The following is a 12,278-nucleotide window of genomic DNA, read 5'->3' as shown; positions in this document are numbered from 1 at the left end:
TGTGGATAACAATAAATTCAGTCCTGCTTGTGTGTAGAGAACAAACACACTCCATATAATCACTGTGGGGGTGAGTGTTCTGTGCCGTGGTTATATGAGATGCAGCAAAGAAGGTGAAAGTCAGGATGTGGTGGGGTGAGTATTAAGAACAGACAATGGAAAGGGGAAAACAATAAATGTGACTATATATTTGCAAAAGGGCCAAAAGCCACCTAAAATTACAGTTTTCAGGAGATGGTTGGAAAGATGGCTCAGCAGTTAAGGGCACTCCTTGTTCTTATGGAGTAATGAGGCTTAATTCCAAGTACCCAGGTGGTGGTTTGAAATCATTTCCATTCTGGGGGAATGTCACCCTCATTTGACCTCTTTGGTATCCAGACATACTAGTGTTACAAAAGCAGCAAAATGGTCAAATACACAAAACCCATAATACTTAAAACCTTAATTATAATATTCATTAATATTCAGATTAGTAAACAAATAAATAACATTGCCATATCAGCTGTATATTTTCAAATCAGTTGCTGCCAGCTGTGAAATAAATTACAATTTTAATGGATTCTGTATGTTTGTGAGCATGATTTTATTGCTTAAATAAAACATACATATATAGTGTCAGTACAAAAAATATATTCATATTAATCCATTGAATTAGGGCAGATTGCACAGATTTTTATCTCTATTGCAGACTTTTTAATATATCCCTCAATCCAAAATCTATGGGCATATACATCAGAGTCTCTCATGTCATTGATTTACAGGTCAATCAGTTTCTGAACATATCCATTTATCTATTGTTTCTGATACATCCCCTGTGTCCATCATCATTTTTCTGGCCCTAATAGTGTGTATTTCTAATCCTGTATGATCTCTATCTTCTACATAATGGTTGTCTGCACATGTAAAACTCTTCCCATTCTACCTCTTAGTACGTTCATCATAACCTTAATCCTGATGTTGACACATTCTAGACCTCCCTTTGGCTATAACTCCCTTTGATTGCCTTCTATATACCCGTTCTTACATGTTTTTCTCACCATGCATCTTGTGTCCCTGTGTCCAGAACGTATACAGAAAAGTCCTTTTAATATCTGAAAGAAATATGGTGCCCATATCATTTGCCAGTTTGAAACTGTTTTACGTTCAAAAACATGAGGGATAATTTCTGAGAGAAAACTTACATTTTTTAAAGACAATAATTTGTAATAATGGATAGAATTTAGGTCTAATAATCTGAAGCCTCACAGGAATTTTGGGCATAGATATAATCCCAGCATACTATAGAAAAATTTACAAGCCCAGATGCAAGGGTAGAAAATCCATGACCTTGTCTGGTCTTGATAGAAGTAGTTCTTGTGTAGCTGAGCTGTGACAAATGAGTAAAATTAGATTGCTTACCTGAAAAGATATTTCAGTTACTTGAGATTTCATCCTTCCTTACGAATCATGCCTTCAAGTAGTATTCTATTGCTCGTGTGGGAATCATTGTGAGCACAAAGCTGCGTGGGAAGTTGTGGAACTAACTCCCAATGGATTCATCTACACAATACTTCCATACCCAAGGCTCAGGGAACACTTTTGAAATTTGGATGGAAATATTGTAAGAGCAATAGGATCAGCGAGTTTGCTGTGAGATTTTTTTTGCCTCCTAGTAACATCAGAAGATGTACATGTAAAGTCTCACCAGCATTACTAACCAAATATGAGCGGAACAGTGAGGACTCAAAGAGCATGCCAAACTTTGATTCTCCACAAAGGATTACAGACAACTGAGTAAACCTGGGATCAGGAGAAGTGCTTCTTCCCAAGAGAGAGCACACCAGTTTGGTTGCCCATGGCCCAATGATCAGCCCTGAAAACATTTATACAAGTTTCATTATTTAGACTTAACAGTTTATATTTAGGAATATTCATGTATATACAAGTATAGATATGCATACATTAACAAAGTAAAGAAAAATGAGACCATGAATTTGAAGGAGAGTGAAGAGATATATTGGAAGGATTTAAAGGGAAGAAAGGAAGGAAGAAATGCCTTAATTAAAATAAAATCTCACAAATAAATAGAAAAAAATAAGTAGTTGTCTGGCCTCAATAACATCTACAGTTACCTATGAAAGGATCCTGTAAGGATTTATGTAATTTCTAGAAATGTACCATATCTGACAGTCCCTGTTATGGAGGGAAACATAAGAAGGAAATTCTACATTGAACATGACAGAAATAAAAATAAAGTGCAACTCTTAGCGTGTTGTTGTTGTTTCTTGTCCAAAGAGGAGCATATTCCCTACAAATAAACCTGTACTGCCTTTCTGATCTGAGACATAAGATGACTGCAGGCTGTAATAAGTCACCAAGTTGGCCAGACCTGCAGCTGCACTCAGTCATTGCTGATTTGCATGTGCCCAGAGTGTGCCCACTGATCCTTCTTCATAGTCAGGTCAGTCCTGTGCTGGAGTCAGCCTCACACAGTCACAGCACAGACATGAGGGTCCCCACACAGCTCCTGGTGGTGCAGCTGCTCTGGCTCATAGGTAAGGAATTTTAATTTCTATGAAGAAATTTCCAAATGGCATTGGGAATTTATTCAACTGACTCTGGTCAGTATTTCATTGTCTCTGTGGAAATCTTTTTGTAATAGAATTAACTCTATACAAATTTATTTTCAATTTTCCAATCTCAGGTGCCAGATGTGACATCCAGATGACCCAGTCTCCAGCCTCCCTGTTTGCATCTCTGGGAGAAAGTGTCACCATGGCATGCCAGTCAAGTGAGAACATTTACAGTAATTTAGCATGGTATCAGCAGAAATCAGGGGGACCACCTAAGCTCCTGATCTATGATGCAAATAGTTTGGAAGATAGGGTCCCATCAAGGTTCAGTGGCAGTGGATCTGGCACACAATATTCTTTCAAGATCAGCAGCCTGCAGCCTGAAGATGTAGCGATTTATTACTGTCTACAGTATAATGATTATCCTCCCACAGTGATACAAGTCATAAAGTAAACCCCCCAAGGAAGCAGAAGTATGTGGCCTGGCTGCCCCAGATGTTCCTCCTGGTGAGTCACCTCCTGAAACTGTTTCTTGGATGTTATAGCATTTTCAACATAGCTCATAATGATTCTTTTTTTTGTAGAAGAGCCTAACCAGTCTTCTCTGTAATCTAATTTTCATTCTTTCACTTCATCCCAAGCACTACAGCGTACCAGTGTCTTTTCTACATTAAAAGAGGACAGAGCCATTCCTTGTGAGGAGTCTGAGATGTATCACCAGCTGGAACTCATACAGAAGAGTGGAAGCTTCTGTGGATATTCCAGCAAATGTTCTTTATGTACAGAAAATTAACTTTAAAATGCCAGTATTCAAAAGGGAAGGCATCATTATTGAGAGAAGCTGACAGCAGAAAGCATTCCTGGGTTTCTCACAACAGCTACAGCACAAGACTCAGAGAAAGAGAAGGCTGCATATCTGTGATCCTCTGCTGTGTCTTAAAATTCCAGCAGTGGGTATTGATGCTCTCAGCTGTCTGCAGCACTTCAAGTAGGATTCTTCTGGCTTCTATGTCCACTGGTCTGCTTAGAAGAATGAAACAATATTGAATCACCCTCCCATGAATTTTAATCTCACTGTATGAAGAAGAATATAGACTTTTGTAAATGATTGTCTTAAATATGCTTCCAGAAGTGATATTGATGAAGACTTGATATTCCAAAACATACTTTTAGGAACAAAAAAATCCTACAAAACAACAACAGTAATCTGAACTCCATTCTCTCTCTCTCTCTCTCTCTCTCTCTCTCTCTCTCTCTCTCTCTCTCTCTCTCTCTCCGTCTCTCTCTTAGAAATTTCATTGATCTTATGCGTATAAATATACTTTCACTCTGTTCATGATATCCCATTCATCCTCCTGTCTATCTGTGTACCTACAGTCCACACAGACTTAATTACTTTAGATTAATATAAAAAAGAACAAACAAGTCAGAACTTATAATATCACATTTTTAGGAATTTCTTAGTTATTACACCCATTAAATTTTTACCTAAATTCTAGACTAAGGTTATCAACTTTTGAAACTCCAGGGTTATTATTTGCAATACACGGAATTAATGTACCAATTTGTGAGAATATACATTGAAGTGTTTCATTGGGATGGAAAGAATGTTCCCTGGTTAAGAGAAATTATCGCACTTATAGAGAACCTTGGTTTGATTCTCAGCATCCACATGGCAACACACACCTAGCTTCAGCTTCTGTTCCAGGGTATCCACCACCTTCCTCTAGCCTCTAAGTACACCAGGCCTGCACACTGTGTACTTACATGCAGGCAAAACACTCATGCATTTAAAAGTATTGTTAAAGTGGTTCACATTATGAACACAGATATATTCTCTGTTCATTTCTATGCTCTTTAATGTACAGGCCTATTCTGCTATCCTCAGTATACGTGGAAATTTCTTGCTTTTTCTTTTTCTTTATTCTTCTCTCATACAACACATCCTGACCACATCCTCCTCTCCTTCCACTCCTCTCAGCAGTCCCCCAACTCTCCTCTCCCCAGATCCATTACTCCTCCATTTCCATTCAGAAAAGAGAACTCCCAGGGATATCAACCAAACAGTGCATAACAAGAAGAAAAAGACTAGACACAAACCTTTATATTAAGTCTAGATGAGGCAACCTAGCTACAGGAAAAGAGTTCCAAGGTCATGGAAAAGAGTCAGAGACACCCCCACTCCCATTGTTAGGAGTCTCACAAAAATTCCAAACTGTACAACCACAACCTATTTGCCAGTGACCTCGCACAAACTCATGCAGACTCCGTGATTGCTGCTTCAGTCTCTGTGAGCCCGTATGAGCCCTGCTGAGTTGATTCTGTGGGCGGTGTTTTCCAGGACTTCTTGAACACTCTGCCTCCTGCAATTCTTCCACTGTTTCCCTCTTTCAGAGGGGGCCCTCTAACTCCACTTAATGTTTGGCTGTGGATCTCTGAATCTACTCCATCAATTGCTGTTCAAAGCCTCTCTGATGACAATTTAGCCAGGCACTGATTTATGATTGAGTGTAGCAAAATAGCATTAGGAGTCATTACACTGTTTTTCCCCCCTTTTGGTTTGTTTGTTTTTGTTTTATTTATTTATTTTTTATTTATCTCTTCAGTTCTGTTTGGTTCTACTTTAAGTCTCTGGCCTACCCAGCTTCTAATTTCTGGCCACCCAGGCAGTGGCAGGCCTGAGCTCCCTCATGTGGCATGAGCCTCAAATTATCAGTCATTGGTTGGCCACTGCCACAAGCTCTGTACTACCATTGCCCCAGCACATTTCGCATTCCGGACTGGCTGTAGGTAGAAGGTTTTGTGTCTGGGTTGGTGTCCCAGTCCCACCCCTGGAAGCCTTGCTAGTTTCAGAAAATGGTAGTTGAGGCTCTATATCCTCCATTAGTTGGCATCCTTGCTGGGGGCACCCTCATAAGTTTTGAATTTTCCACTGCAATTGGTTTCCACATGATACTCTGTACTCACTCTCTCTCTCTCTCTCTCCCCTGTCTGATTCCTCCTGTTCCAATCCCCACCTACCCCTGTCCACTGCAAAATATAGTTCTCCTCAGGGATAGGGATGCATCACCCCTTTTACTTAATCTTTCTGGGTCTGTGGATTCTAGAATGATTATCATTTAATTAACAGCTAATGCACACTTGTAAGTGAGTATATTCCATGTTTATTTTTCTGAGTCTAAGATATCTCACTCAGGATTATTTTTTTTCTGATTTCATCCATATGCTTGCACATTTCTTGTCATTTTTCCTAACTGCTGAGTAACATCCCATTGTATAAATATACCACATTTTATTTTGCCTGACATTTCTAGACAGCACATGACAGTGCTTTGCTTCCTTAGAGACTGATCATGAATAGCTATTGACTCCTATACAAATGATTTTTAGGAGTCAATAGAGATAATTACACAGTTGTTCTTCCTCTTAGAATGAGAAATAATATGGACATATTGCATAATGTTATTTGTGCTGTAAAATACATTAAACCAAGGCCTAATGCATTATAGGAGAAAATAACAAGGAAGGGAAGGAAGGTAGATAAGAGGAAGAAAAGGAGGAAGAGATGGTAAAAGTAAATTTCTTTATTCCTTTCCTCTATATCCCTGTCTCACATTATACATCAGGCAAACTACTTTGTTAGAAAAGACATTTTAAATAAAATAACATCATTTCTCCATGGTGTCAGAGGCTTTATGTTAACATGTGCTTATCTCGAAGGGGAGCCATATTAGTCTCTATTTACTGTGTGCACTTGCTGTGGTCCTCATCCACAACAGCCAGAGGATAACAGGATGACACTTTACTCCTTCAGTGTGTCCATCTCAGTGAGCATTTGCTTAGCTATATTTAAAATTAGTACATGTGGTAGCCATCATGATAACAATGATGTTCATAATAGAAAAAAAAATTGTTAAGCCTTCAAACAACACAGCTATGTCTATTTATTTTAAATTGTACATTTTTTCCTGTATAGAAAATAGGTTTTTATTTTATCATATTTTCTAATTATAATTTTCCCTCCCTGTACTCCTCTCAGTTCCGCACATTTCCACTACCATTCAGAAACACTCCCTTTTTGTTAATAGAAGACTAACAGGGTTCTTAAGGATAATGTAATATAACAGAATGTAATTAATATAACATAATAACATAAGAAAACTAACACATCTGAAAATGACAAAGCGTCAGAAATAAAATGTCACAAGAGAAGGCACACGAATCAGTGACCCACTCATTCACACACTTAGTAATCAAACAAAAATAATAAATTTAAATCCATACTATACCCATAGTGGGCCTGCTGCAGACTTGTGAAGGTCCTGTGAATGCTGCCTCATTCTATGTGAGTTCATATGAGCTTTGAACATGTTAACTTAGAGAACCTGATGTCCAACCCCTCTGACTCCAGCATTCTTTTTGCCTCTTCTTGTGCAGGGTTTCTTGAGCATTGAGGGGAGGGATTTGTTGTAGACATTCCATGTAGTGCTGGGTTTTCCAATGTCACATACTCTCTGTATAATATCTGGGTGTGGGTCTTTGTATTTGTTCTCATGTGCTGCAGGAAGAAGCTTCTCAGACGATGGCTGAGCAAGACACTGATTATATTTCTTTTGCATTGGCTTGGATACTTCACACAGGATGATTTTCTTTTTAGTTTAATTTAGTAAGGAAGCTTCATTTAGTAACAAAATATATCAAGTTGTAGCCCTGTCTTCACTATTATTTCATGAATTCTTTTAGATTGCTTTCATATATGTCTGTGTTTTAGGAAGTTTCTAATGTATTAGGTTCCTATACTACTCTTAAGATGGCCCTTAATTTTGCCTGTGTCTCCCTGTATTCCTTCTTCATAAACCCCATCTCCTTGTTCCACCCTCCACACTCAAGTTCCAAACCACCCCCTCCCATAAGTATTCATTCTATTTACCATTCTATTTACCTTACCTCACTCAGGAAGATTTTTTTCTAGTTTCAAACATTTACTTTCAAATTTCAGGATTTCATTGTTTAATGACTGAGTAATAATTCATTGTACAAATTTATCACATTCTATTTATCTCTTCTGCTATTGGGCACCTTGGTTGTTTCCAATTTCTGGCTATTATAAAAAGAGAAACAAGGGACATGGTTGAGCAACTGTCTCTGTGATATTGTCCTTTGTGTGTATATGCTCAAGAGTGAAGTAGCTGGACCTTGGGGGAGAACAATTCCCATCTTCCTGAGGAACCATCAAACTAATTTTCATAGTAACTGTAAAATTTACAAGTCTGCTAGCAATGATTGTGTGTTCCCCTTAACTCCATATCCTTGACATGTGTTTTCACTTGTTCTATTGATCTTAGCAGTTCTAACAAGTCCTAAATGAAATTATTTGTGTTTTCAGTGATAATTTTAATTATAATTAAATAATTAATTTTAATTATAAAAGTGATGTTTTAATAATTTATATTAAAATTAAAATAATAAATGCATTTGTATTTCTTTCCACAGTCTCTCTGCAATGATTACTCTTCTCTTCAGCCTGAAATCATGCATCTTATATTTTCCTTATGTTCTGTTGGTTGAATATAAAAATAATATTCAGACTGCTTCTTTCTCCTTCAACCATTGCAGATGCTTTGCTGGTATAGTATTGTATGCTGACTGACACAGTTTTCTAGGAATTGGAATGTGTTTCTCCAGGCTCTTCTGACTTTCTATGTTTTCACCGAGAAATCAGCTGTAATTCTGTTGTGTTTTCTTTTACATGTGATTTGTGATTTTTCTCTTGCAGCTTTCAATACACTTTTTTTGTATATACAATTTTTAACTAAAATATGACATGGGTAATTTTCTTTTCTGGTGTTGTCTACTTGGCAATCTGTGTGGGTATTATGCTTGTATTGGTATGCCTTCCCTTAGTTTTGGGATGTTTTCTTCCATGATCTTTTTGAAGAGCTGGTTTATGCAATTGGCATCAGATTCTTTATTCTCACTTATGTCTATAATTAAAAGGCTTGGTATTTTCATGGTGTCCCACATTTCCTGTGTGCTTTTCCCTATGTTTTAAAAGTTTTTTAAGGTTGCTTGTTTATTTGCTCTAGGTCCTCTGTTTTATCTTTAAGACCTGGTACTCTTTCTTCTGCTTGATTAATTCTACTTGTAAAGCTTTCCAATGAACTTTCTAGTTGGGCTTTCAGATCTTTAATTCCATCTTCATTTCACCTTGAATCATATTTGATGTTTCTACTTCTGTATGAATTTTTTCTGAAGTCTTGGGTTCTCTCTGTCATTTTCACCAGACTTAAGTTTGCATTTTCTTGGCCATCATTATTCTCCTTAAGGTCTTTATTTTTTATTTCATTGAACTATATGACTGAATATCATTGTGTATGTGTGTGTGAGAGAGAGATAGAGATAGAGATAGATAGATAGATGATAGATAGACAGGTAGATAGATGATAGATAAATAGAGAGAGAGAGAGCATAATACTATATGTCAGAGAACAAATTAAGAGTTTTGTCTTCTGGAACTACCTTTAGTAGGCAAACTGAGAAGGCTCAGAAATTCAAACATATCTGCTCTGCCAGAGGACTGTGTTCAATTAGGTTCCCAACCATCTGTAACTCCAGTCCCAGGAGATCTGATGTCCTCTTTTGGTTTTCATAGGCACTACACATGTACCACACAGATATACATGCAAATAGCCATATACATAAAATAAAATATTAAAAATTTTGAATATAAAAGAATATAGACAAAAAGTCATAGAAGGCATTTTCTAATAGGGAAGATTATATGAAACAAAAAGTCTGATAATAGAAACATAAATTAAGCAAGAAGTGTGTAGTCTTATATTAAATCACTATTCAATATGTCACATCTGTAATTGTGGCTCTGATGTGCATCCATGTGACACTTCATAGGTGATTTTCAACTATGATATAAACTATTTGCCTAATGAAATTGGCATTATACATTCTACCTCACTCAGCCCATCTTACATGAAGATCATTTGTGGTAGCACCTTTGGGGACTTACATGAACATTGATGACTTCCAAGAGCAGGACAATAGCTCATGGAACTCTTGTGCAATTACACCGACCTGTGAGGGTTTTTTTTTTCCTTCGGGTGTTACAGTCCACATTCCCCCAGAAACAGTAGCACAGAAACTGTGTATTACAACAGAAATTATTCACATTACAATAGCACAATTTCAAAGGCTAATATTGGTATTGTCCATTTTATCTGCCAATATGATTAACATTGTGTAATTGTTGTATGTTTCCAATCTCAGATACCCAAGGTGATATACAACGGACTAGGTCCTCATTGTTTCTGTCAGCAACTCTAGGATACAGTGTCACTATCAATTATCAGGTCAACATGGGCATTAGCTATTATTTAAAATGGTACCTCCCCCAAACCAGGTAAAGCTATTATGATGAATCTATCTTCAAAATTGGTGTTCCATCAAGGTTTACTGGTAGTATACCTTTGAGAGATATTAGTCTAATTCAATGATTCCTATTTACTCCAATAAGTATACCATCATAATTATTGTGTTGTTAAAGTTTTAATTCAGGTCTGAAAAATTGATATCTCATCAAATTGGTTCCAATTTATGATCATCTGACCCCTTCATTCTTAAAGAATTTCTTAGTAGATAATTTTAGACTCAAAAATTTATAATTCTCCAAAGAAAACTGATTTCTTTTAAATTCATGGAATTTAGAGATTTTAGGTGCTTTGGGTAACTAAGCAAGTCAATCCTTCTATGCTATGAGAAATTATCTGTCAATGCCACTCTATTCACACAAATCCACACAGAGACATGTGTTCATATTTCTAGTTGAAAGGGTGTGAGTTTAATTGTTAAATTATTCTAATGCTGTTTAAAAAATTTTAGATACTTTGTTTAAACTTGCTTTCCTTACATTAAATAACATGGCTCTTATTGTCGTTAATTATTTATTTGGTCAATCCCATATTCAAATACTTCTCTATTTAGTATCATTTTCTACACCTCCTTTGGAAACATCTTCATATCTATATAGCTCTTCGATTCCACTTCTTTTCACGCAGTTTTAGAGTAACTCAGACACAGAGGAAAAAATGCCTATTTCAATGATCTTCTTGTCCCACTTCTGTTGATCTGACAGTCTGGGCCCACAGTAACAACACTAGCTACCATGGAAGGAATAATTCTGAACTTCACAGTGGTTGTAACTCTGTGAAGAGTCTCTGCCTTCATTTTTGCATGTTTGTATATTCTGACTCATTAGGCTCCACTGGTCTATCTAGGCCCACTGAGAACCATGCTTTCTAGAATACTAAAACAATAGTATTGTGGTAAAATATCCATATTTAGAAAATATAGTAGAGTCACAGATAAGAATGAGCCCAAATTAAGAATAGGGCTTCCACATCTGAAGAAAATTGCTTGCTTTAACTCTAGATGGCAAACATTAGAAATGATCTGCATCATCTAGGAATACTATGGAGAGATGTATGTAGTTTTAAACAGAGTCTCAAAGGAACACAGTTTTCTCACATTGGAAGAGGGGAAATACTAACCCTGGCTGCCCATGATGAAAGATATACAGCAAAGGAATCCTAAAGGGAAAAAGGTAGATGGCCTAGCTGAATAGTACAGGTTAATGTTAAAAAAGCCTCTTTTTTATTATAAATCCCAATTCTGTTTCTAGTGGTTCTGATTAATATAGTGCTTCTTTTCACAAAGTATGTCATGGAAATGGAGCAAAAGAAAGACGTTTTGTCATTAGTAGCATATACAAGCATCAAAGGAGTCTGTGAATTTTTTCTTAACTTCTGGGATACGGTCCATGTCCTACCTGAAAAGGTAGCATAGAAAACATGCATTGCAAGATAAATTAATTGCATTACAATAGCATGTTTTCAAATGATAATATTGATGTTTTCCATATGGCCTAATATATATCACTGTAGAAAAATTTGCGCATTCCTGATCTGCCAATAGACAGCTGGTGACATAGGCCCTTGCTGACTCACTGGGATAAATCATCTTGGTAATTGTGTCTAGCTTAATCAAATTGCTGATGATTTCCATGTACCAGAATATAACCTATGCATCTGAAGACTTCCTCAAAATATGTTAAAAATCAGTGTATGTTTCAGTGTAACTGGGGATAAAACTAGGGCATGATGGCTCCTGTTCATCTCACACTGCTCCTTCTGGGGCTCCTTGTTCTTGTTCTTGCTCCAGGGTAAGGAAGGCTGGCATCATTGTATCTCTTAGCCCAGTGTGAACAGTACTGGCTGATTCTTCACATAATTTCTCCTGTAGCATACTTTACAGAATATGTAGCTGAAAGTTTTTCTGTGTCCCACCCAGTCTGCAGCCATTCAGACCCAAGTAAACACACAGAGGCTTATATTAATTAAAATTGCTTGAGGCCAGGTGGTGGTAGTGTACATCTTTAATCCCAGCACTCAGAAGGCAGAGGCAGGCAGGTCTTTGTGAGTTTGAGGCCAGCCTGGGCTACAGAGTGAGTTTCAGGAAAGATGCAAAGCTACACAAAGAAACCCTGTCTCAAAAAACAAACAAACAAACAAATAAAAAATTGCTCGGCCATTAACTCAAGCCTACCACTGACTAGCTCTTACATTTAAACTCAGCCAATTGCTGTTAATCTATATGTTGCCATGTGTTCTGTGGCTTTGCCTGTGTGCCATTACATGATGCTCCCTGGACAGCAGG

At 37.1% G+C, this 12,278-nt stretch overlaps 1 gene segment (V, D, J or C); it reads left to right on the top strand.

Moving 5' to 3' along the window:
- The first annotated feature begins 2,485 nt into the window (after positions 1 to 2,485).
- On the top strand, positions 2,486 to 3,006 carry LOC131906346 (immunoglobulin kappa variable 1D-13-like). The segment is given in 2 exon segments: positions 2,486 to 2,534; positions 2,684 to 3,006. Coding segments are annotated over 2 exon segments (372 nt in total).
- The last annotated feature ends 9,272 nt before the right edge of the window (positions 3,007 to 12,278 follow it).

The sequence above is a fragment of the Peromyscus eremicus genome, chromosome 3 (genome assembly GCF_949786415.1).
Source record: "Peromyscus eremicus chromosome 3, PerEre_H2_v1, whole genome shotgun sequence".
Classification (NCBI taxonomy): Eukaryota; Metazoa; Chordata; class Mammalia; order Rodentia; family Cricetidae; genus Peromyscus; species Peromyscus eremicus.
The sequence above is the reverse complement of the archived record's forward strand: the minus strand, read 5'-3'. Positions and strand labels throughout refer to the sequence as shown.